The sequence below is a fragment of the Falco biarmicus genome, chromosome Z (assembly GCF_023638135.1).
Source record: "Falco biarmicus isolate bFalBia1 chromosome Z, bFalBia1.pri, whole genome shotgun sequence".
In the NCBI taxonomy this organism is placed as follows: domain Eukaryota; kingdom Metazoa; phylum Chordata; class Aves; order Falconiformes; family Falconidae; genus Falco; species Falco biarmicus.
The window spans coordinates 55,279,404-55,307,348 of record NC_079311.1 but is presented as its reverse complement, the minus strand read 5'-3'; the positions used below and the strand labels follow the sequence as shown (position 1 = coordinate 55,307,348).

Here is a 27,945-nt window from a genome sequence, read left to right as displayed (position 1 = left end):
TAAAATCACATCGCAGATATTAAGCTTTAATACCATATTTCTATTTTTCTATGAAGAACTTGCTCTGAGAGTTACTGATTTTCTCCAGAACTTCATATGTGAGTGATCCCTTCAGCAATTCTAGCAAAGTGCTCTGTGTGTCCAGTATGTTCTCTGCTTCACCTTAAAAAAAAAATGAAATAAATTTCCTTACACAGTATCTGTGAGAAAGAAAAGGAAGTTAAAAAAAAATACTGAGAAACTGATTTAGCTATTCTTGTTTGTGCCAGAACAACAAAATACCAGGTCACAACTATGTTATTTTACAAATGAACTGATGCCAATGTAGCACTAAAGTTCTTTTAAGGAATTTTGGACTGGTGGGATAACATGGAAGTGTTTGATCTGAAATGAGTATGTGCATTTCTTTGAAAGAGTTTCAGCCAAAACAATCAATTGTGCTGATGTTGTTCCTGTTGGTTAGCCCCTCTCACCTAAAAAACACACTGAGTTATAGTTACTGTTTCATTCAGAAGTTTATTATACATGTCCTTTGGAATGGAGGCATGGGATACAGCAAGGACTTAGCATCACCATGTACTTTGTACCAACCCCATACTGTATTTGGCCAATTAAGAGCCTTAAGAAGACGGTGGATCAGACATATGCATGAAAGCATACATAAGCTTTAACAAGTACATTCCCTATATATACTTGTATGTATCATAGACATGCGATATTTGGGCACAATACTTCTTGTCTCAGGCCTAGGCTAAAAGACATAAGGCTACAGGCAGAAAGTGGGTAGCACAGGACTTGAAGAAGTCAAGTATGCTTGGTCAAAGCATACTGCTCACAAAAAGATTTGTTAAGACAGTTACCTAAACATGCAGTCTTAACAGCACAACAGAGAAAAGTTGTAGGGTGCAGAATGCTCTGGGTAAGGCTGGAATGAAAACAACTAGGACAGAGAATCCAAAAAACAAAGATACAGATTGAACCTCATACATAAGTATAGTGGTCTGATTGTGATATAAGAAAGGATGAAGATTAGGCAAAGAATGCTTTTGTTTTGGCTGATGCCATTTGGTACAAAGTCAACAATCTTGTTTACCTATGCCTTAGCTCCTAGCTTGATTATTATTACAGCAGTGATTTGAAGCTATTTATGTGCAGTAAACCTGACTGAATATTGTAATGCAATCATGACTGTGGTCATTCTTTAAAACAGGTCTGAATGCTGAAATATCCAACTGCAATTTGGGTAGTATTACATCTCCAAATGCAATTTTGGTAGTATTAGAAAGCTTGGGGTCTCTACATGTCAGTAATACCCAAGAGGACGACACTGGTTACCACTCCTGGTAACTGGTAATAACACAACATCAGTCATTTGCATACAGCATCTGATTATGGAGTAGCAAGAGATCTTAGGTGACAGAAAGAAACAGTCAAATCTCTATGCCTGTCACTCACATGCACTAGAGCAGACTGCCCAGTCACCATCCTTCTCTCACATGCCTCAGGATACAAGGACTGAACTATTTAAATCTTCAAAATGGTACTCAGAGTTTCATTGCTTAGCGGATAAGTTCTGTGCAGTTGGAGGCTGGCTATATAATCCCTCCCCTCCTCTAATCAATTGTCTGAAAAACACCAGCAATGTGTACCTGGACTAGGACGAAAAGCAGAAAAGCAAGGCCAAGAACACAGACAGCAGGTGCACGACTGATTCTTAGTGTCCTCAGCCATTCAGAAAAGATAGTGCACTTAAGGGCTGTTCTGTAACCCTGCCATACCCAAAATATTCAGCTCTGATACATGGCCCTGGAACACTTACAGTTTTTCAACAGCACAAGCAGAACGCAAAACAGGCATTTCTCCCCATGTCCTCAGTTTTTGCTTTAATTAGCCCAAACTATAAAGCAGGGAAAAAACCCTCTGATTCTGTGTGGGAGAATAAGCAAGTCATGAGAAAACATTTGGACAACAGGCTAAAGAAAAGAGAAGAACTTAACTGTAAGCAAGACCAGAGACAAAATTATTGATGAAAAAGAAATAGAGAAACCTTCCAGGGGTATAAACTGATTCCAAACAGTGAAGAACAGCAGATGAAGGGCTATTTGATCAAGGTTGTTCAGATACAAGGAGGATTATGCAGCACAGAAATAATTTCAGATTAGTTTATGAGAGGGAATTGGCTGTGAGGCTGAAGATAGGCATACCGTAGAGGAAAGAGATCAGTTAAAGAGGGTACAATCAAGGAAATGGTGTATACATTCATTATTATACCACAGAGATGAAGCATGGTATGCACCAAGAGAATACATGGGCAAGCAGAGAAGTGGCTGAGAAAGCAGTATGAGAGCAGACACAGGGATCAGCTGCATAATAAGAACATGCGTTGTGGCTGCAGGTCTGTTGTGTCAGAAAACCTCCTCTTCAACTACTTAATCTTAAAATAAAAATGAACCCTGGAACATGATTTCCACATTCGTTATGAACCTTCTTCTGATTTTCAGCCCAGATTTATTCAGGCTAGTCCACTTGCTTTTATTCTAGTCCTGGTATTAGTAATTAGTTTGACATGCTTTTCTTTATCCTATGCTGTAAGTAGGGTCTGTAGACCCAAATCTCTCATGTCTTTTTACAAGGTTGAACTAACTAATCACTTTGTTTTCTTTTGCAAAGCACCTTGGCATTCCCCAATAATTTAACTCTCCTAGATTCCTTACACAGAAGTGATCCAAATTATGTATACATTTCCAAGGAACATATTACTGTTTTCCTGCATCAGTATCTTCCTCTCTGTACTCTCTATTTCTACTTAGGTTGGGGAATATCCGTCCCTGGAGATACTAAAAAGTCATCTGGACATTCTCCTGAGCAACTGGCTCTAGGTGATCCTGCTTGAGCAGACAACCTCAACCATGCTATGATACTAGGAAACCTCACTGGATTTTTCCAGACTTCGTTTGACTCTCACAAATTCATCACACTATTGGATTATACTCATTCTGTGATCACCTAATACATTGTCAGGTTTTCTCCTTTTTCTATCATTTCCAACTGGTGAGCTCCGGTGACAGAAATCCCTATCCGTCTCTAGCTTCTCGCTGACGTTAACAAATTGAATCCTATTTTATTATCTCAGTTCTTCAGGTCATCAGTTCTTCTTGTACTACAGTTTATTTCTTCTCTGTTGATGACACCAGTCATGTTTGTCATCCACAGATTTGATTAATATAACTCACTCCATTTCAAATACAAAACGAAGGCAGATCCAGACCAAATCTTGAGGAATATTGCTAACAACTCTGCTAAAACCTTGCCTTCTTCTTTAAACACAGACCTTTGACATCTTCTCTTTATGCCAGTGCTTACCCGTCTACTAATTTCCACATTTTTCATGCTAACTTAATCTTCATGTGATACCACACTATATACTTTCATGAGTTTACAATATATCTACCACATTTCTTTTGGAAAAAAAAAATATTTTCCTGGAAAAGACAGAGCTAGTTTGGCATATTTCATTTTGCCTTACTGTGCATTTGGCTCCACATCTTCTTTCCTCCAAAACCTTTCCACAAGCCTTGCACATGGCTGAAGCTGCCCTAGTGGATCTAAAGTTATGACAATGACTTTTCCTATTTGGAAAGCAATGGGATACCACATTGCTCCTCTTCAACCTATGCAAGACCACATGGTTCTCAGTAAAGACATTACATACTCTTGCCATGGGGTTTGCATTATGATACGCTCACTCTTTCAGAATTCTGGAATGAAAATTACCTAATTTAAAGAAAAAAACCCAAACCCTAATAAATCCTAGATTCCAAGCATTTCTTCTGCATTGTATTAATCTCCTTTTCAACAGTCTGATTTATAAGAGCCACCTAGTTTTCTCTCTGGGTTTAGCTGCCTCTTCATATTAAAATCCAGAGAAATTTATTTAGTGGGGTAGAGGAAATGTTTGCAGATATACATTGCTGCATCACCTAAATATATCTGCACATGTATGCAGCTGGAAATACCTGCTTTTCTAATTAATCTATCATTATTTTTTCAATGAAGTACACAGCATTAGGAAACCTAGCTCTTAGATCTGGTAGCTAAGACCAACAGCTGAAACAAATCTTTATTTTGTTTCAGTATGTGTGTCAGTAGCAGAGAGAAAAATCAAGGTAGTTAGCTAAGATGATTTGTGACGGTGACAAGCCATGTTCCAATGCTGTCTCCACTTACAGTGAACACTCTCTTAGCATCTCTCCTTCACTAGGAATCAGAACTGACATAAATGCACCTCCATAATCCTCAACACCCATCACTTAATTAGATCTGCCACTGGCAACTATGAGGCAAGACCGCCCTTTCTCTGGGCCTCACCTTCCTTTTATCCATCTTAGCAGGGCACTGGGGCAAGATGATCAGCTGATAACTGTGTTTGGTCATGAAGGTATAAGGGCATGATTCCTGTCTGTATCCCTTTATCTGCTCTTATCATCCCTACCCCTTGCCAAAACAGCAGCATCAGGGAGGATTATGGATGGAAATCACTAGATCTGCCATTTCTCCCAAATATGCAATACTTACTTCAGCTGTATTTATAGCCTGAGAGTTCAAATTTTCTGAAAGAGGGGAGAAGTTAACTCACAGTCTTAGCTGGAGGGAAAGGCTGCAGAAGTAGAGTACTCTTGCCTGAGAAAGTATCTGATGGTAACAGAGAAGAAAAGAAAGAGTAAGACTTTTTACCAAAAAAATGGAGAAAATCTATTGCAAGTATTCTCTCAGACATTCTAAAAATATAAGAGGTTATCTGAAACATTAGGATACATTAAGGTCTGGTTCTACAGTGAACCCGACAGACATATATACACATACCTTTTATCCTTTGCAATAGTGTCCCACAGCCCATATCATACTGATAGGCAAATACAAAGCTCAAGGGAACTATGGGCAGTAAAACTCCTGGGTTCTTCTTTTTTATTGCTCTGGGTTTGTTTGTTCAGGTTTTTTTTTTAAAAAAAAAAAAAAAGAAGAAGGAAAAAATAAGATTATTTAGGACATTCAGTACATCGGCACTGTTAGTTTAGCTGTTAGTTTAGATTGACCTTGACTGTCTAGGACTTGTGCATCCTTCTACAATCTCTAATCAAAGAACAAGTCTTAATTTCCTCAGAAGCATTCATCTTCTGGTTGCCTTCATGTTCAACTGTCAACCCACCGGTATTATAAAAAATATTTCAAGTGAGTTTTGAACATATCGAACAAAAATGGGAGTATCTAAGTCATGTAGCATGCATATACATATGCATATATCCATCCAGCCACATGCAACATGTAGCAATCAAGAAATTATGCCCAGTTCCAAATGCATCAGAGTCCACAGAGAATGCGTAATGCGTATGGTGTATTTCATCTGTACTATGTACACAAAACTACAAATATTTTCTAAATTCCCTCTAATCATGTTATAGCACAAGAAAAGTATGTTACCAAACAAAAGCCCTGTAAGGCAAGTTCTTCCCCATGCGACACAGCTTTATTAGCCAGATTTTTATTCCCCTTGGGTGAGTTTCTTTACTCAGATTTTAGAATATGTCCACTTGTTCACTGACATATAAAAACCCCCAGATAATAGGGAATTTGTTACTCATTAACAGTTCATTAAATCACAATATGGAGAAGAAAATAGCACAGCTTTTAAACAATCCCTCCTGTTCCACACACAACTTTTATTTTGCACTGAACCTTTGGTACCTCAGCTGTATCATTTTACTGTCAGCTCACATGTCTCTGCTTTTATATAAGTCTGCAGTACAGACATAACAATAACACATCCAAAGGCAGACAGAAATCAGAGTCACTTTGTCATTCGATCAACCTCTAAGGAGATACTGGATAAAAATAACTACCTGTTATAATTATATGCAAAAGGAAGATCCAACAATATAGAAATATAAGTGTAATATATTTATATTTTCTGTTATGAAATAAACTTCTTACCCACCTGTTAAACCCACAAAAGCAAGCAAAAACCATCCCAAAATATTTGAGAAATTCCTGTGTCCAAGCAATCTGCATGGCTGTTTGTCTCTCTCTCACCTGGTTCTGCATCAGCAGTTGCCTTTCCAGCTAAAAAACAGGGAGGGAGGTTAAACAAAATCAAGTAATCCATTTGTTTCTAATCTCTCTTGGTCTATAAATCCAAAACTCTAATTGAGAAGGGTTTGGTTTTGGTTTTGGGTTTTTTTTCCTTCTACTTCAGTCATTCATAGCTTTCAATTGAGAATGAAATTCAGTACTAATATCTCAGAATAGTTTATACCAAGAAAGCATTCAGGTCAAATTAGCAAATGCTTTAATGCAGAATCTGTCTAATGCTGTTTCTCAAGGTCAAGAAAACCAAAATACCAGTATTGGGTTTTGAGAGCTCCCCAAGTCTCAGCAGTACTCCCTAGGTTAAAGTTCTCTGACCTTTGTATTTCCATGGTGATCCAAAGAGTACCACCTATCTGCTTGCCAATTTATTCTGCTTGTTTTTAACTTAGCTGATATTATCTTTAGGGTCAATCCTGATACTCTTTGCCCTTTGAGGATTTCTCTTTTTCATAATGCATCATAAAGTTAATAACTCCTTTGAAACACCATCGTTTGCAAATACAGAAAAAAGATGTTGCGAAGGTATAAGATCTTTTAAAGATACTGGAATACGTATCAAAAGTCCATAAGAGAATACTGTAACTACAGTTAAAAAAATCATGCAGAAACTACAATCTAGACAGTATATTCACACATCAAATTAGGGCTTTCTATGTCAAATAAGAATAAAGAATAAAAAGGCAGACTATTAGAGATATATATTTTTTTTTTTTTTAATTATGTGCCCCATCTAAACATACTGGTACATTTCCATTAAATAAAGGTAAATCTAGTATTTCTTAAAAGTTCCCCTCTACTGTACAGAACACCAAAAAACAATTGTCCTTAGAGGGATGCAAAATTTAAGAACTTTGCCAAAAATAAGCATTCTCAAACCAGAATACAGAAATTACTTAACACAATAAGAAGTCTGCTTCTTCGCATTAATGTTTGTAACTAATTTTTTGGGGGAAAAAAGCAGAGTACCTGAGTTGGTATATCTAACCTAGCTAACCAGGTTGCATAAAACATCCAACAAGGTACAGGAAATGGAATACTAGCTGCCTAAAGAATGTATTCTAGAAAAGAAAGAACAAAGCGCAAATTCAGAAAGTTCTCTTCTCATGCATCTATAAAAGTAATTAAATCTGTTCTTTTCTCCTCCTTTTAAATTCAAAAATAATTTAAAGGATTTGTAATTACTTAAGGTTCCCACCCTTTATTCATCTCCATTACTGTTGACTTAGCCGGAACAGAACAATTTCTGTTAAATTGTTACTAATTATTTTTTCAGACTCTGTTGATCTTGCTATCTTATTTACAAGCGTATTCAGTACCTACTAGATAGACAGAATTAATTTTTTAGACAGCATAATAAAAAAAGGACAGATCTAATTACATATAATTGTACACAGTAGGAAAAACAACATTCACTGCAGTCTCACAATACTGTTCATCTGTTTCTCTTTCCTCAAGATTTATACTGTAATTGTTGTTCTTACAAAAAATACCAACAGGCTCTACCTTCCTGATATCTATAAGTTTCAGATAACTTTTTTCAGAAGTGGTAATTATATGATGGCTATCAAACCACTTAATAAAATATCAAAATAATTAGAATATATTTTGTCACCTATGAGATACTTGGAAATTCTGCAGTAAACAAGCACACTGCCCGTTGATTAGTACTGTGGTCCCCAGTATCCAGCCTGGTAAACTGCCAAGGGGTTGACGTGACGAGATAAAATAATGACATGTAATATCAATTTAATGACCTCTATTTTCCTCTTCGATTTGATTATGTGTGTAGTTTCAACACGTGTGAAAAGTATTAAGGGATCCTTTGTCTGCCTGTCAGCACAGAGCCTACGCTTCCAAGATGCACAATATTACTCTAAATGAGCTTCAATTTGAAGAGTACGTGGGGAGGAAGTGGGACAAGGATATGCTGATGAAATATAGGTCATGCTAAAAGGAAACTTAATGCTGCAGAAAAGTTTAATATACAGACCATAGAAAGAAGTAAGCATAGAATAAAAAGAAAGCTGTAAGTCTGTATCTACAAAAGTAAACTTCAGGATCCTAACATTTTTTTTTTAAACCAAAAAAAAAACCCTCAACAAACCCCCCTCACACAAGATGTACTGAAAGACAAAAGACATTACTAAGTCACAGATGCTAAGGACAAACACCTTTCTGTAGGAGCCTATCATATCAAATTCCAGAAGCCCAAGGATATTTTCACATGTATCTATTATATAAATAACTTAGTATAAATGAAAACTAAATTTTTTTAATATTATAAACAGCAGCCAGATTACATAAATCAATTTTTATATTCTTTTCTATAGAGAAGGATTTCACACACACACACACACACACTTAAAAAAAACCAAACCAACTCTCAACTTTCTACATGGTCACCCATCCAAAAATAAGGGAGGGCGGGGAACACATAGAAAATGCTTATAATTTCTTTCCTTTGAGCAAAATTCTTGAATGTGGATGTCAAATTTTACCTAGGTGAAACCCAATACCGTATTTAAATTAAATTCTTTTAAAAAAATGTGTTGGAGGGAAGCTTTAGACTGATGAATCTTAAGAGATGAGCACTTTAGGTACATGGGGAAATGTGGCACAGCCAAGAAGAAAAGGTTTGAGGGGAACCTTGATGCACAGAAGGCAGTAAAAAGTAGACCTAGTGACATTTAGCTAAATTAATAATTTAATTCTTGCCATTACTGAAGTTGTATGATGTTACAACAGTTTACTATACAATATCTCTATTTTGTCCATAAACTTACAATGTAGCATCAAGAAAACACTGAGATATTTTCAGGGATGCTATGTAATCTACAGTACTGCTGTAGAGGTTTGATTTTTATTTAGTCATAAGTCATACAGATAAAATCTAATAACAACACACAAACATCACTAAATGTGCTCCAAAATCTCTCTGCACCTATGCAATCTCATGCCAAACCTAGGAATACCTCACCAGAAACCTGCCCTTTCTTCTGTCCTCCCTCATTCTGAAAAAAATCTTCATTCATGCTTTCCATTGCCAAGATCAATTTTGTCACTTGTCATAGTTTCATCTTGCCAAAACAAAAGACTATAGTGGTAGCTGTAGGACTACAACAGAAATTTGCATAACAGAGACTTAGTCAAGGTGTTCCAGGGCAATTCCACACTGACTTCACTGGATTTCAAACTTTCTTCAAGGAAAGGAAAAGGGAAAACTGAGCAACAATTATGGCCAAAGTTGTCCCAGAAGTTACGGTTTCATTAGACAAACTTACTGAAATAATTGTAGAAAAAAAGCCCAAACAAAACAAGTTTGGAGAATCCCTGAGCCCTTTGCAGAGTGGCAACAGCATGCTGCTGAGTGACACGGGTCAATGCTGCCATCACTTTCCAAGTGTGGGCTCCAGCAAATACGTGTTCAGGACAGCAGGAGACACCCCTCTGGCAGACTGACACAGCAGACATAAGGCAGGGCACCTACCTACCCTGTGTCATCAAAGACTGCTTTAACATGTTCAGACCCGACATCTGATCAGCTAAATGGGTTTATGAGCAAAGTTTGACACTAAAAGATTAAATGCATTTAAATGAATTCATTTAAATGAATGCTCTAACTTGCAAAATTAAGCACCTACATGGGCACTCAAGCACGTCCTATGTGCCTCAGTCTTTCAAATTTTCAAAAAATTCAAGGACAATATCCTTATGCTTACCCATTTAACATGCCAAACTGAATCACACATCTTGAGCTCCGACAGTTTTGAATGACCAGGATACCCTAATCCGCTGACTTTACACTAGCAAAAACTATTGGTAGATCATAAGGTAGAATTATTACATTAAGATTATGTTAACCTTAAGCAAGTCGGGATTTGAAAGCAGATCTATGTAGGGAAAGACTCAGGAGTCCACCACAAAAGATGATTCCAAATTAGATGAAAGATAGAAAACCAAATCATGTTTGACTGCAGTTCAAATCAATATCCCATTTTCAGCTGTTAATTTCTTAGTAATTGTGTCTTATTTTCCTCCACATGTGTTCTATTGAAAATGCCAGCCACACTGGGCTAGTGAAAGGGTGGAGAAGACTTTTGATCTATTAACATGCAGATTTTATGACAAAGGCCATGTGTACTCCCTTAGGACTTGCTTTGCAATGCCATTTAAAATTACTTCCTTTCCCATTAAGGCAGATCAGAAGCAAGAAATAAGAACAGCAGGTATTAATTTTACTGCAAACCATAACTTCATACATAGAACTTTATATAGGATAAGATTTATAAAAAAAAATGTATAATTCAAACTTAGTAACTTAGTAGAAGTGTGCTGTAGTTTATTTAAAATAATCTCACTGATGGGAGAACTTGATTATTGAGGAAACAAGCCACAGGTGCACATCATACACATCAGGTGAACAACAGTTCTAAGTGCCACATCTTAGGGAATAAATTTTATTAATTTTAAATACATAAGCCTCCCACCTATATAGCCACAAAACTTCAATAGGGACTATTTACATGATTATGCTTGCATTAAAACTATAGGTAAAGAACCTCAGGAGCAAGTTCACCATGGGAGGAAGGGAGATGCTGTAGTTTTCCCAGCCAGGTTGCTGCATCAGGCACAAAAGAGCTGAAGCCGTGATGTGGATGCATTAGTACACATCCAAGCATGCTTTTTCATTACTGTCAAGAAATCACATCCTACAACAATCAGACCATGTTTTACAGACACATACATCATAATCTAAAAAAACCCCAAACTATATACATTTCTGTGTGTTTAATTCCATAGTGAACATACTTTCTTAAATGACAGTAGCACAACTTCCTTACTGGTAATAAATATCAATGATGTAATTTTAACACTTAAGTTTAGTATTTCAAAGTAAACCCGGTATTAGTAGCAAGTAACATTTTATATATTGTAACACTGTTAGGGGGATCCAATTAGAAATAACTGTCCCATTTTTCTTTAAATACAGCTGGTAGTTTCTGGACAGTGTGAGAAACTGTAAGGGCTGATTAGCATTTGAAGTCTGCCACATACCAACTGTTACAGTAAAAGGAAATCAATCTGACAAAATGAAACATGACAGATGAAGATAAGTGAGGCGGAGAGGGAAAAGGTCAGTTACCGTGAAACTGATAATGCTAATAAACTAGTCAGTGGTAACCATCCTTATCATTTCTATTGATTATTCTTCAGGCTGTCACAATGATGTCAAACCACAGAAAAGGGCATTTATACTATCATTTCATTGATTAAAATCCAGTGGGAGAAAATTCTCATCTGAAATAGTTTATTCAACTCCAACAACTTGCAAAAAAATAAACAGTCCCCTCTTGATTACAAGCCACATCAGCACTGGTAGATAGGTTGGGAATTTCAGATACTTTAGATTCTTAGCTTGTTTCCTCTCTTTCTGTCCACCTTTCTGTTTCATGTTCAGATGCTGTATGAAAGAAGGAACAGATGGTACTTCTGTTTTGTATTAAGGGGATGCACAAAGCAAAACAAATGGGATGCAAGGTGGTCTACAAAGGCTCAAAAGAAATGGAAGGCAAAGCCTATGCAAAATGCTGTCTCTTGTGTATAAAATACAATTTCTTTGATGTATTTCCTGCAGGTTAAGTTGTATCTGGAGAGAGGAAGACATAGCAACCACCCTTGGATAAAGCCTCTATTTGCAACCTGATACATTTAATGGCTCTCCTGGCAGACACGCTATTTTCCCCTACACCTCTAAAAGCGTGGACAAGGGCAACACTTGGCCCGAGAGTGGTCATAGCAGCAAATCTGTTTAGGGAACTGTATTTCATGTCACCATCATTACAACATAATCATGCTGACAGCCTGGTAAACTGATATGCAGGCAAGAAAAGGAACTAATCTACCTTAGAAGGAATTATCAGCCAGGTAAATATACACCATCTCTACTTAAGTTCTGAAACTCACTATCAAAATCTAAGAAAAGAGAAACATGAAGAAACTGTTGGAATATCCTTACACTCATGTTAAAAGAACCTTCAGTTTTGTCGCAGGCTAATCTCTTGCACATCTGTTACAGGCCGTGGCTACTGTGGCTATAATAGAAGGTCATTTTCACTTACAGTTTTTCAATGATCATAGATGCTGAAAGCATTCTTTGAATAACTAGTGACTTTTGAGTACTCAGAGGTGCAATGAAAATAAGACTTAATTTTTCAAAAATATGACAGTTTCACCTACAAAAATCTGCAAATCACTTACAAAACACATATGAAAGCTGGTGTGCAGGTAGTATACCTAAGTAATAGCACAAATCCCTTGCAGGAGCAATGCAACTGGCATTTCATAAGCAAACAAAAGATTAAAGGCTTATGTAACTTGTCATTCCTCATAAATGTACAAAACCAGAAGCTGCTACAAATGGGTGTTTAGCAAAAATAAATGGAAAAGAGAATAGTGATACCTATGTTTACACCTCCACCGTAAGCCACCAGAGTGCAATACAGAGACATTAACATGTAATAATTATGCAGTGTCTGCTTGTTTCTACGACCAGCATGCACACAGAAGTGTCAGGAAATGGGCCTCTAGATCAAACAAAACAAATCAGACTCAAATGTTTTATCCTGCTGCTTCAAAACTTGTTTGCAAATATTCTTCACATCAAGTACACACAGCAATTAAAATTATTAGCATTGCAAGAAACTACACTCTGTACAAAGAAATCTCAAATTTTAAAGCTTCAAGTGCAAAGACACCTTACAAAACATTCACAAGCTAAGAGCTATCATAAAAAGAAAGGGGTCTCACAATATTAGCCACCAGCCAGAATGTGAGCTGCACTGAAAAAAACTCCTTTATATTCCTGTTGTTGTCAATGAATTACTGGAATTACGTGCCATATAAAAAGAAAATAACATCAAAAGCACCTAAATCCGTTTGATGTTTTAAGCTTGCAAAGGAGAGGCTCAATCCAACAGACTGTAGTATGAAAGTAAGATTTCTTGGCAGTAACCTAGCAATTCCATGCTTCTGACGTGTGCCTTTAAGCAACAAACATGCAGCAGAGTGAGGAAGGGTGTCTTCCACCTGCATTTAATAATCTTATCTACAGAGTGAGCAAAGTTGTAAGGTAGTATTATGAGTATTTAGAATTCTCAGGAGTTTTATACAAGTTCTAAAAAGACAAATTTGGATAGCCAGTTATGTAAAAACTTAGCCATGCTGTAGGAATGGTAAAGTAGATCAGGCAGTGTAAGACATGGAGTTAACAAAATGTGACTTATAACTCAATAAGTAAGAACTATTCAATTTGTTATTTCCATTCCCCAATAATGCCTCTAGGTACACTCCTTGTGTGCCTCAACCTGTTGTGTTGTTTTTTTTAAAAAAAAAAAAAAAGAAATAGAGACTCAGAGCATGGAATCAAAAATGAAAACCAGAAGAAATGGCTGTAAAATGATAGTGGTATAAAAGGGTGTTATAATACCAATAAATTATGCAAATATGATGTTTGTTCCTATCCATTTCAGATTCTGACTTGCAAAACTACTGTGGCACTCTCTATACCATTTTTGTTATGGAATTGAAATAGGTGTAAAACCTCTTTCTTACCCATTGTACCTCCTGGGCTCTTATGAGTTCTGCTCAATATAGGGCTTCTCCATTGCCCCCTCTTTTTCTTTTTATTTCTTTTTTTTTAACTTAGCATTCAAGAAATAGTATTTTATAGAAAAACAAATACATTACCAGATTCAACTTCAGTGGACTTAACAGCAGAAGAATAAAATGGTATGTTTGCTCTACTAAGGAGGAAGGAACTGTGGAAAATTCCTAGCATTAAAGGAGGCAGCTTCAGAAGGCATTTATTCTTGGAAGTCAGTTAAATCCCCCCTACAACTAAGTCTACATGTGTAAGGGTTAGCTGCAGGTGCACCTCCAAGCAAGATAAAAATTTTACTTAAGCAAGCTGCATTCACAATGATATGTACTAGTCACAGATATTCCCAAGCAAAAACACTGGCAGAACCAATTCCATTGAACAGATTTAATTAACATTTTTGTCATTATCAGTGGAGCAATCAGTCTGTTTTGCATCTTTTGATGGTATTGCTTGCATGTTAGAAATAGTTATTAAAATCTACTCTGTAAACCACTGGATTTCTTTCTTTACAGTGATCAGGCAGAGTATACAATCTCTCAGCTAATACCAACCAAACTGCTTTCTTCCTCTAAGATAGATTGTTCTAATCTTCCTCAGTACAGATATCATTCATCTTGTTCTGTTCCATTTGATGCACACAAACTAATAAGGATATAGGATTGTTACCAGAGAGCATTTATTTCCTGAATTAAGCCCAGATCACCTAAGGGGCTAAATAATTTTTCTAATGCTTCAAGACAAATGCATTAGAGATGCTATAAGCGCTACTAGTACCTTGTCAATAGAAACAAATCTAACTACTTCCCACCCCAAGGGGAAAAGGGTGGTAGTAGTCAGGAAAGGGGAAGCTTGCTTATATTTTGCTTCACATGGAAGAAAGGGAACAACTGTTTCCATTGTAATAGAACTTTAAAAAATCCTTTTGACTAATTATCAGTGAAAACTTTAGAGAGGAAAAGGTTAGGGACTTACAAAACCCTGCACAAAATTGCTCAGTGTCTAAGGCATTAGGAAAAATCACATTTTTCAGAATCATCATGGATGTGGCTGATCTTTTACTAACAATGATAAGTTGGCAAATCTGTAGATGGGAAGAATGTCACCACGCAAAGTTTTATTATCCACAGGAAGGATTCTATAGAAAGCAGCCCATGGAACCATGTGTCTTTTTTTTTTTATCAATGAAAGTGATAAAGCATGAAAATAAGTTTTTTTATTGCTCAGAAACATCCTGACATTTTAACATTAGTGATTCTTCTTCCTGCCAAGAGTCAAAACATAGCATACATATGCCTTTCAGCAGTCACCTCATTTTATGATCAACTGATAAATCATCAATAGTATGTAGAATGAGTAATGAGTTAATTGAACTTTTTAAGAAAAAAAACCCAATAGGATCCCACAACACTATTTGCAAATATACTTAATCTTCAAATAAAATAGATAGTATCTCCCCCTGCCCTGACTCAGATTTTCTTACACTCTCTTTGCCATTCCTGCTAAAAGCTTTGAGCTCGTTACTCAAAAAGAATCCTGGGATAAGGCAGGAATGTGTAAAAGATAGACATCCTTACCAAAAACAAAATGATAGGCTTATTATGTCAATTCATCTCACCTGCCTCAGATGGAGTACTCTTAGTCTACTACATATCAAACAGACATTAATATTTTCCCTTTTCAGAAATTTTGTTTTCTTCTTCGGTTTTCATTAACATTTTGTGTTAGTATTTAAGTCAAATTACTAAAACCAAATGTGGCCCAGTATCTACTTTCTCATAAAAATCCTACTGACCTATCTTGTAATAGCATCTTTACATTCTTAACACATTTTTAATTTAACTGAAATAAAAATTATGCATATAAAATCTTCACCTCAAATACAAATTCTTTCCCAGTTTAAAACTGGGGTGAGAAGATCATCAAGCTGCCTGACAAATAAGTCAGTTTTTCCTCATCTCTCCCTCACAAAATCCTCAGTATCTGCAGTAGTAAAGGAAGTTTGGCAAAGTGGTATGTATTACAATATCCTAAGGTCAGTAGAATCCATTTTTCAATTCAAATCTCACAAAACCAATAACTTAAGGAAGGTGTATGTACTGGTATAGAAAACATCTATCTTCTTAACTATGCTTGTACTTTATCTATGCTATTTAATTTTTCACTTGAACAAGTGCTTAAAATGCTTCAAATGTCTCTTTCACTATATCCTATCACATAAGTTACCATAGAAATTTTTGCTTCTTAGAAAGTAAGAACTTCAAAAACCACTAGGAGGATAACTAGCTTATCAGACACTTCACAATAAGAAACAAACTTAAAACTCCTGTTGAAAGGTTCAAACTTATTTCTTACTGGGCATAAAATTGTTGTGTACATTTTCAAAAAAAACATTGAGATGGAAAACTAAACACCAATAACAAACAGCTGTATAATTGAAATGACAATATCTGTAATCTTTGCTAGGTAGCATTCACACAGAAATCAGTGTTAAGTCCTGAAATGCAGGTATGTTCTATATTTAAAAAAAAATATAAAAAAATTCACATTTACTGATGTGTTTGAGCTGCTCAGAAATTGTAAGGTTGGAAAAGAGATGTTGCTAAAGGTGACACAGTATTAAGTACAAAATAAATCTAGAAGGAAGAATTGTTACGTATTAACAGACCTCAGTTAAATGGACCTGCATTCTGTTCAGGTACTTGAGCTTCAGCATTCATGAAGTCAAGAGGATAAGGCATTTAGAGGTCCTTTAATGTTAGCCTGAAAGCAGGGAGATGAAACAGACATTTATTTACCCCAATCAAGACCACCAGTGGCAGATTTCACTGCCTTTCTTAGTAACCTATTGTCCTGGTTTCAGCTGGGATGGAGTTAATTTTCTTCCCAGTCGCTGGTGCAGTGCTGTGTTTTGGATCTGGTGTGAGAACAACACTGGCAGGACATGGATGGTTTTGGTTGTTGCTGGGTGATGTTTATACTAAGTCAAGGACCATTCAGTTCCCTGGTCTCTGCCAGCGAGAGGGCTGGAGGGACATGGAAAACTGGAAGGGGACAGAGCCAGGACAGGTGACCTGAACTAGCCAAAGGGATGTTCCATATCATATGATGTCATGCTAAGTATATAAACGGGGGAAGAAAAAGGAAGGGTGGGGGGCCATTTGGCATTATGGCGTTTGTCTTCCTGAGTAACCATTACACGTGATGGAGCCCGGCTTTCCTGGGGATGGCTGAGCACCCGCCTGCCCGTGGGAAGTGGTGAATGAATTCATTGTTTTACTTTGCTTGTGTGCATGGCTTTTGCTTTACCTATTAAATTGTTCTTATTTCAACCCTCGAGTTTTACATTCTTTTCCAATTCTCCTCCCCGTCCCTCTGGGTGTGGGGGAGTGGGCGAGTGGCTGTGTGGTACTTAGTTACTGGCGGGAGTTAAACCATGATACCTATATAATGACAGTTAAGCAGTCAAAGTCTCCTAATATTTATCCCAATTCTTGCTTTCTTGCTGTTGCAATGAAAAAGACTCAGTATCTCTAGACAGACACATGAGAAAAATGAGCGGATTAAAAAATATACCACCAACACACACAAACTGAAAATTCATACCAGACGTGTTTATAGCATCAGACAAATATGATTTTTTTCATTCTTTCCTCATGGGTTCCAACGCCTTTACTGCCATCTTCTGAACTTTTCACAGCTTGTCTGCTCATTACAAGAAGTATCAATATTTTTTTCCCAGCAAAGTCATCAGTAGTGCAAATTGAGTAATTTTATCCCCTGGTTAATAATTCCACAATTACATTTGCTTTTACAAGAATCTGTGCTGTTGAATCAGCTTCTTTATCAGTACATATCTATATTAAAAATACACTTATAAGTATGCACAAGCATATAAAACCTAGGTCTTTTTTAAGGTTCTGAAGTCTAATCACTTATAGTCAGTTAATCTATTTCACTTTTCCTTCTTGAATATAATGCTCTGGACTGCCTTTTATCCTATTACCTATTATACCACTTCTTATTACTTCAGTGCTTTCCAATTCATTGAAACAATCAGAATACTAAACCAATCCTCCAATCTAAAATTTTACACAAACATTTAATTGAATTATGGCCATATTTATATTGATAAACTGCTGAGTGTCTGGACATAAACTGAAATGTTCTAGTCCTTTTCTATCACTTATAATAGGTCTGACTTTATTTTTTTTTACTATTATTATTTTAAGTCAGACAAAAACCCAATATACTTTGGGCATAAGACATGGTTTATTAAGAAGCTTGCTACAGGGTACTTCTATATTTTCATTTAAGATTTAAGGACAAATTGTTGAATATGATAAGAAAACTTGCTTAATTCCTTTCATTTATTGCCACTCAATGCACACCTCTTAAGGCAATATAACCCTGGCAGGAAAGTAATGCAATTATGCTATGTTTTGCCTCTAACCATGTGCTACAGTGTAGAGGAAAGAAAAAAGATGATATTAAGTTGCATCTATCCAGGCTTTCACTGAGTTTTTGATAGTTTTTCCAAATCCAAATACTTTCATCACACATCTTTTAGAACATCAAATAACAGTCTAATGAAATTAATGTTTACACATTAATGTTATGATGGAATAATATTCCAAAGCATATTCTTATGAGTCAGACCATTTGCAGACATGGAAACAGCACTCATCTGCAGTTTCACTTTAAGCTGAATCATGAATGCATGTGGCATATCTCATACATACAGTGTAAAATGCATACATCTTTCCCCATAGGCAAGAACTGAAGAATAGATGAAAGCACAGAACACTTAAGAGTCATTTTTGGAAGCAGAAAGCTTGTGATTTACAATTTGAGTTAATTAACTTGTTTCTACAGGTACAGAATCTGCAAGAGTTAAATATGTTTTTGGCATTTCTGTGCTGTGTTCAGAAAAACATTTCACTTACAGAAGAAACTGCTATATTCTTTTTCATTGTTAAAAAGAAAGACTACACATTATTGAAGTGGAAAATGAGTTTCCCTGACCGTGTTTTGTACTAAACTGCCCAGCTATTCAGCTCAACAATTTTTACTAACTGGGTGAAAAAAATGTCTGTAGTTTTTATTTCCCTTATTTTGCATCACTGCCAAAGCTTTAAAAAGAGCTGTTAAAACAAGGCAGGGAAAGAAAAAAGAAACCAAACAACACATCACCAAAGGGAAAAAAGGAGCATAAAAGTACCCAGTTAGGTACAGAACTGCAGAGGAACTTCAGTACCACCACTGGCCCTCATTAGAATAGGATAATGTAGACTACTCATGGCTCAAAATGAACCTGTATGACACTGGGGTCCCCAAAAGAGGGAAGAAGATTTGAAAACAAGGAAAGGCTGACACAAGTTTTCAGAAAAGATGTAATTGCACTGCATTGTCAAAATATAAAAATCAACCCCTTACTTTTCGAGCATTACTTGCTGTTGGCATTTTTTTCCACCAAGGAGTAGGGAACCTCTCCCATGACCACACAGGGAGGAAGTCTGTAAACCCCCAAAGACTAACTGCTACGAAAGCAGTTCTATGGCTGTTTCCTGGCTATCCAATATTACCTGGGGAGAAGAATGCACTTTACAATCTGACATAATGAAATTGGGAGAGAAGAGGGATAGCAGGAGAAGGGAAGTGAGACTATCCAGAGATGCATATTACAGACAGGAGGTTATAATCAAACACTTTTATTATGGGTAAATACAAGATTTGTCAAAAGTGTATTATTTTCCTGGCCTGTTTATTTTCTCAAAGGTTATGTGGCTCCCATCAAAGATTAATTTGGAGGATTATCTCTGACTACTGAATGCAATTATGCTATCCCACAGACAAGATTATCCTTTCGTCTGATAAGGAATTCTCTTGCTGGAAAAAAAACCCCAAAACTCAACTGAACAAAACTCCAGATCACTATGAACTGCTGTCCCAAAACAACAATAAATATCTTGTCAGCCACAGAAACAATGATACACCCTAAGCATTAACTACTCTCTTTTCCTTCCAGCGCGTTCACTGATTTTTGCCTTCTTCTGTGTTACCTTCACGTTTTTCAAGAATTCTAGTCCTCCAGTCTTCCACTCTTAACAGTCTGATCTGCCCTTGAAAGCTTAGCAGAGCCAACCTGCTGTAATCTTAAAGCAATACTTTTGTAACAAGTTTTGCTTAAATAATGGTTATAGCTTTTTACTGGAATTGCTGATTTAGAGGGATTGATGTATGTGCTACTGCTGGATACATAATATTAAGCAGTGTTGGGGAAACTTACCTACAAATACAGCAATAGGTATTATAACACTTTCAAAATTATGGGAGATTGTACAGTTCTTTTTCAAGTAAATTATTCCCACAGACAACAAGATTCTTGCTATCTGACAAGCAAGGCACACTGAGGCTTTAATCCTGAATTCCCTTCCTTATGATGTTACTTCTGTATCAGTATCACACATACCTGAAGTCTATCTAACAACCATCAGTTAAAAGTCAGACCAAGTCACAGCTCGTTTCAACAGACTGTTGCTGTGCATGTGGTGCTTGACAGGAGTGCAGACATCAAGCAGGAACTCATAATAATTCTCAGTCTGGGAAGAAGCAGATGTGAGGAAATCCTACCTCATAGGATTCAGAAAATACAGTGGTCCACTACCTGCGCCTACTTCCATGGTGGTCAGAGCATCCAACTCAAGTTGGACAGGACTTACGCAGGGTCAGCTGATGTGATCAGACCAGGTTGCTGAGGGCTTTATCCTGTCAGGTGTTGAAAATCTCTAAGGATGGAGGTTGCACAGCTTCACTGGGCCTCTGCTCAACTGCTTGGTTGTCCTTGTGGGGGAAAAGGTTTCTCCATATATTCAGTCTGAACTGCTCCCCCCATCCTGTTTCAATGTATACCCACTAGCTCTCACTCCCCTCCAACGCACCACTGTGATGTGAAAAGTGTCCCTCTCCAGTTTGAGTAAGTCCAGCTCACTTGGCTTCCTCTAAAAAAGTGCTTCCGCCCTTGACCATCTTTCTTGATGGTCCACTGCTAAACTTGCTCCTTTTCACCTGCATTTTTGTTGTATTGGGGAGGAGAAAGGGAGCAAAAATTGGATGCAGTATTTAAACACATTTAAAGCAGCACTGAACAGAAGGCAACAGTAATTTTCCTCAACGAACTGGCTTCACTACTGCTTACAAAGCCCTCACTGTTGGCCTTTTTGACCCTGCTGCCAGGGCACACTGCTGGCTTATGCTCTGGCTGCTGTTTTCCAGTGGCCCCTCCACCTCCACAGTGTTGTCAGCCCTCAGCCTGCACGGTGGCCGGGGGCTCTATCTTGCCAGGGACACTAGGAGGTGGTTGTCCTTAAACATGTCAGTTTTTCTGAACTCCTTTATCCTCCAGAGCTGCCTCTTAGGGCATCTCACCTACCAGTTTCCTGAAGAAGACAAAATCTGGTCTCCCCATTACCACCCTCAGGACCCTGATCTCACCACCACAACCCAAGACTCCTTTGATATTACATCCCCAAATCAGTTCTTCCCTATTTGTGAGTAACAAATCCAGCTGCACATGAGCCCTGGATAGCCCATGCAGTACCTACCTGTATCAAACACTGATTCCTCACATTTCCCAAAAAGGTACTCAATTGCTTATGTCCTGCTTTATGACCCTTCCAGCAGACGTTAGGGAGACTGAAGTCTCATGAGCAAAATGCTCCTCTGGTGCTGCTATACAAGGAACAGTTTTTACAATGAAGGAATGTGATTTATTGGTTCATTTGGAGAAAACAGAGGTTTTTCATTTTCTGGGGCTTTTTTTCTTTATTTTTTTTTCCAAACCAGAGTAAAAATGCCCTGCAATAGTTTAGAGAATTTCTTCTGACCTAAATTATTGGAGAAGTAAGATCATTATTTCAAACCTGATCAGAATCACATTTAGCAATTCAACAAAGCTAGGAATTAATCTTCTCCACATGGCTTAAACTCCAGCTACACAATTCTTGCTTTTTGAGGTGACCCACTTTCATTTACTTCACTAGGTAGTCCCCTATACAACAGACTTTTCTCTTATATTCTCTGAAAAATTCAGTGTTTTTCTCCTAATTGCTTTTTTGCACAGTTTTCCCACAAGGGTATCTAGGTGAAAACTTCAATAGTTAACATCAAAAGAGTGCTTAATACCTTAGGTATGATTGTTATACATAAAGATATCACAAACACATCAGTCAAGATACTGCCTTGCCATTTCGGTCATCTCATGTTAAAAAAAAAATAATTGTGATATAACAAAACTGTAAACTAGTCATCAATTCAGATGTCATTATTAATGATGTTGCACACTAATATATGAAAAAGTAAAAAGGTTAATCATTAAAGGACTATTAAAGGACTTGGTGTACCACCAATTCTCTGTGGAGTTCCAATGAAACATTTCTTCTCATTACTCATTAAGAAAACACCTTATACATTGAGATATAAATGAAAACATTTACCAAGGGTTTCAAATGCTATAAGAACTTACATTTTTTTAATTTCAGAGACCAAATCCCACTGTTCACTATGTAGTATTATTCCCACACACATCAAGAGATCTTCACGTCATCAGCGGAAAAATAACCGCCACCCCCGCCCTCACCCCCCCCTTATATAACAAAATCTCAGCTTCTTCTTCTGACTACCTTTCATGTAGTTCACTGAGTACCTACAGACAGGCTATATACAGGAAACCTGGGGACTGTCTTGGTTTCCCACGTGTAGAGTTCCCCAGGCAAAGCCAGGAAAACCAAATGTCTAGAGACAAAAGTGATGTTACCTCTATAAAAACAACAGCAGGGGATAAACTGAAAACTAATCTGGGGTGGGGGTAAGGAGGGTGTGTCATGGTACATTTTTATTTGGAAAACAAAATAAAGCATTTTTAATTCCTCTACATGCATGAGAAAGCTTGGCAAAAATTTCACAGAAGAACTTAGGCTTTTTTATATCTATACCCTAAAGTCAAAGTCTTTTAAGCTGCACTTAAAATGCCTTTTACACATTAGCAAAGAAATATTCTTCTGTAGTGCAAAGTTAATTTAGTAAGCTTTGCTCTGTGTAGTCCTAGAATCAAACTAATTAACAGTAAGAAATAAAATTTAGAATTTTTATCTGTACTGTGCCACGACCTTCTACCATGATTTTGCTTCTTATCACTCTAAGTAACACTACACAGAGCATTCAAGGTTAAGATTTTTTTAATTACCTGAAGACAATATATCATGCAGTAATCATACTTATGCCTGCCTCATCACAATAAATTCTTTAGCAAGCTTCAAAGTACACAAATTCATCCAATTTCCTATGAAAAGACCCACCTGTTGGTCAAGGAATGTCACTGTCTAGAAAGAGCAAATAAAAAAAAGTTCTCTTTAAAGTGTGCTAATCCATACTGCAGAATGAACAATCGGCCACAAATAATGCTTCATTCTTTGTTGCCAGTTTAAAAATGTGTATCTTCTTCCAGGTTGTCTTGTACATCTTAAAAGGGCTTTCTTAGTAAACAGTTATTGAAAGAGCTTTTTCAAGGTATACATTTGAGTTGTTCAAAAAAAACAAACAGCAAGAAATAAAAGTCTGACCAGAACAGAAAGTACAGAACATAGCATTCAACAGGAGAATTACATTAAATTCCTGCTTTTGTGTTAAGAGTACCCACTCAGCTCATGAAAATAAATAACCTGCTATAAATGCTCTGAGACCTGGAACTTCCTCTTACCCATGCAGCCATGCTAAAACCACTTAGCAAGGCCATATACTAGGCTTGAGCTGTAGGTCTGATATATTGTTTGGAAATAATTTTGCTAGTTACGCTTTAAGGAGAGGCTCATGATAAAAATGAAGCCTCAACAAACTTCTACCATAAACAGTCCCCACTTGATACAGATTGGTATTTCATTCTGGAGCCATACCAAGACAATACAAACAACGGGTAAGTCCTTCAACATCAAGGCAAACTGACAATTGAGTTTTTATTATTCTTCCAAAAAGCATTAAGATACAGTTTACAAGGCCACAAGATACAGTTTACAAGGCCACAATCCCTTCTTTTCAGCTATCCCAAGAAGGGTATAAAAAATATAAAATGCACCCAACTTTACAACATGTTTTAACATTCTCTTATTCTGAAGTAGACAAGCTGGCTTGGGGGTCCAGCACAGATCAGAGCAACGCTAGGACTGACCAAGCTTTAGCATGCACCAAGGCTTGGTATTTGGAGGGGGTTTTATCAACTTCTGTCATCTCACTTGCCTTCCAAGGTTTTGCAATGGACTCCTCCCAACCAACAATTTTTCACAGAGGGTAAGTCAATGACTGAACAGCTTTGTATCTTCTCTCCATCCAGAGGAGAGCACATACCTAATATTTCTGTTAAAAAAAAAAGAGCGGGGGTGGTGGGTGGTGGTAGTGTTCTGTCATGGAAACTGATAGCACAAAAATGCTGTTCCAAACAATTTACAGTAACTTTATGATTCCTCCTCATCTATAAGGAACTGAAGTCTTCACAGATTCTGACTGTGTCACCATCACCTGCTGTGTTTTGTTCCAGGGCAACCCAAAGACTTACTAGTTCATTTCTGAGCAGTGTCACACCATCACTGATAGCAGGGAGGGCATTCTAGAAGAAACAGTTTTGACGACTTCTTGATCCACACTGATTGGCTTTGAGTAACAATAGTAACCTGTATTCTCAACATTCTAATCATGGGGCACTCCAAAGTACATTCAGAAGCTATTAAAAGCTTTAAGAGGCTTTGAACCCACGTGCTATTTTGGGATATATAGACATCTAAAACAAATTAGTATTTTTTAAACTCTCATAGCATATACATGATACTGCTTGCGGTGGAAGCTTCTATTATATTAATAAATATGATGGTTTTCAGAGGACAATGGGAGAACTGATAGCATCCAAATCCCAGTATTTCACCATAACACAATATCTAATGCTTTAAGTCAAGCTATTTCATTCTGGTCCTAGCATGACGTAACTTCTCCAGGTATTTCTAGTTACAATTTCTATCTAAAAACAAATAAATCAGGCTATACTCTTTCACAAAGAGCCTGGAAGTAGTTTGTCTAACAGTAGACTCCAGACACATCACAAGTTTTATATAGATATGGAAAAGACAACTGGCAGTCTTTCCCTCTTCCCTACACTCCCCCTAAGCTCAGAGAAAAGGTATTTTCTTCCATCCTCTTACGACACAAAAGTTAGTCCTCCTCTTGCCCTCATTGCATCTTTTGCACCTGACATAACTGTGCACTTTATGCATTTTTAAAAGATGCAGGTTTTCTAACATGGCCAGCATGTCTGCAAACAGTACAAATCAGATACAATCAGGCATTTGTAGTGTTAGAAAGAAATCTACTATGTTACTATTACTATTGTCAAAAATAAGAAATACAGCACAGGGAGAGCTCCTAAAGAGCAACTTGCAAAAATTTTGCATGCAATCTTGAAAGGGCTTTTTTTCTAACTATTCTCAAAGAATTTCGGTTTTTATGTTAGCCTGGGCATTTGGGCTAGAATTAGAGTTGCTAAGCATCTGGGGTCAAGAGGCCAAAGACTGCCGTTTAAAGCCCACAGCACCCTACAAATGCTAGCCTGAATTCAAGCTGTTTTCTCAGCTCACTCTCATTTTTCACAGCTGAGAAGCAAATCATGAAGCAAGCCTTCATTTTAATTTCATTACCATTCTCTCAGACTGAAAACCTTCCAATCATCTGGATTTCCAAAAACTTTATGGGTGGGAGGAGCCCCTCTGTATAAGGAAAAAACATAAATATACATTGTTCGTACACAAAACCTGTGGTTGCACCTGAGAAACATACAACCCAGCACAGACAGAAAATTGTTTACAAACCTTGCAAAAAGTTGATTTTTTGTTAAACAGTTATGTAATATCCAGTATTTTAAAATATCTTTCCTTATGCTATCTTTCTCTTTCCTAGCCACATTCCCAGGGTCACCCCCAGAGTTCAGTCTACACTGATCCTACAAAACCTACTATGTGCATGCTCCTTTGAAAACTAGAATATGCCATCTACTGGTAATTTAATAAATTGGAAGTTCATCCGTCACTACTTTAAACTTTGTAAATTTTCCTGTATTCAATTTAAACACAAAACTAAAGGAACAAGCTCCAGCTAAGTCCTTCAGATTGCATTCTAGCATTTAGTTAAACAAGTTACAGTTCACAGGATACCCAACAACAAATCAGAAAGCTATAATAATGCTACACTGTAAATTTCGTTCAGCACAACTTTCTGAGTCTTTGTCGAATTCATTTTCCTTCTCTTTCTCTGCTGCTATTTTATTGTTTTATGAGAGGGAATAAACAATCTGCTACGCCCTATTTAGTCTGAGTTTTTTAGAACAACAATGCAATGAACAGCTGTGTAGTGCCTTCCTAGCAATGTCGAATAACTGCAGTTGCCTAACTGAACTTAAAGAAGGAAGTTGTCTGAAAGATTTTTGTATAGTGGAAGTTTACCGTGGGGGTGGTGAGGCAGTGGAACAGGTTGCCCAGAGGAGCTGTGGATGCCCCATCCCTGGAAGGGCTCAAGGCCAGGCTGGACGGGGCTTTGAGCAACCTGGTCTAGTGGAAGGTGTCCCTGCCCATGGCAGGGGGGTTGGAATGGGGTGATCTTTAAGGTCCCTTCCAAACCAAACCACTCTACAATTCTATGGTTTCAAGAGAATAGTATCCCAGTTTTAGTAGCCGTGCTGTTACTGATTCACCTTAACATGTATGGCCCAGTTGTGCTACAGGGGATGACAGTTCAAGGTAAGTTTCCAAAACTGTGTTTTTAGGGTCTGGCTACCATAGGGATAGCTTCCACCTTCACAGCTTGTTAACACACACTTCCGAGGAAGTTGTTAGATCCAGAGATGAGGTGCTCGACCTGCAGTCAAGTGCAGTGGGCCTGGCAGGGTGTGCAAATGGAGGAGCACTTTTAGCCCTGGGAGGAAACCGAGCCTCCGCGGGCGAGGCCGCAAGCACACCGCGGCCGGCCCTCGGCCACCGCCGGCGCGCATACCTGCGGCGTGAGCTCATGAGCACGACTCCTGCTGCGCCTTCAGGCTGTGGCTCACGGGCTTCGAGAAGACGAACCCCATCCTGCCCTGCAGCGCAGAAGAGACGAGGCAAGTGAGGCCGGCCCGACCGATAACGGGGGCGGCACCGCGGGAGGCTGCCCTCGGCCTCGGCCGCCCCCGGGAGGGGCTCGGCTCGGGCGGGGGCGGCGCACAGGCCGCAGGGCAGCAAGGCCGGGCCGCCTCGCGGGAGACCCACCGCGCCTCCTCCTCTGCCAGCGGCCCGGCCCACCCCGCTCCCGGCGGCCTGGCGGAGGGCGCCGCGCCGCCCCGCCCCGCCCCGCCTCGCTTCCGGGAAAGGCACCGATCGGCTGCTGGCAGGCGGCGGCGCTCACGGAGTTCAAAGGGCCGAGGCCGGGCCGCCCGCCCCGCCCCCCCCCGCTCCCACCGGCGTGGCTGTGTGCCGCGGGCGGCCCCCGCGCTGCGCGGCCTCGTGACGCGGGAGCGCGCGGCGCTCGTGCTCCCTGAGGCGGCCGCTCGGAGCGACTGTGTGGGAGCGGCACCGCTGCCGGGGGCCGCGGCCTGGGCCGCTGGTGTCGGTAGCCGGTGACACCTCGCCTTTGTTACTTTCGAGCTCGTTTCCAGTAACACCCCGTACGTTCCAGCAGCCCGAAAGAAACGCGGTGCCGTGCGCGCGGGACCAGTGCCACGCACGTCCTGAACCGGGGGGGCAGCGCGGCCCCGACGGGACGGCACCGGCGTCGGGCAGCTGCAGCGCGGGACCCGCTGGTGCGGGCAGCTGGGGCGCGGATGGACGTGTGCTGGGCGGGGAGCGCCGGCCCTGCGGTGGCCCGCACGTGTCGCCCGCCCCTCCTCCCCCCCCGCCCCCCCCCCCCCTTTTTTTTTTTTTAATGTGGAAACTGTTGCAAGAAATTTCCCCGAACTCTTCTCCATGTTCAATGTGTACGCAGGCCCTGGCGGGTTCACAGCTCGGGCAGTACACATCGGCAAAGAACGGCACTACATGCCTTGGCCGTCGGGCTTCTTGCCGTACTCCTCCTTTCAT

The 27,945-nt window shown here is 38.8% G+C and overlaps 1 protein-coding gene across 1 annotated transcript; it reads right to left on the bottom strand.

Moving 5' to 3' along the window:
- PLGRKT (plasminogen receptor with a C-terminal lysine) lies at window positions 1-27,945 on the bottom strand. Its single transcript, XM_056323686.1, is given in 5 exon segments — window positions 1-162; window positions 4,864-4,973; window positions 5,989-6,015; window positions 6,017-6,117; window positions 27,847-27,945. Coding segments are annotated over 5 exon segments (459 nt in total). The 3' UTR covers window positions 1-40.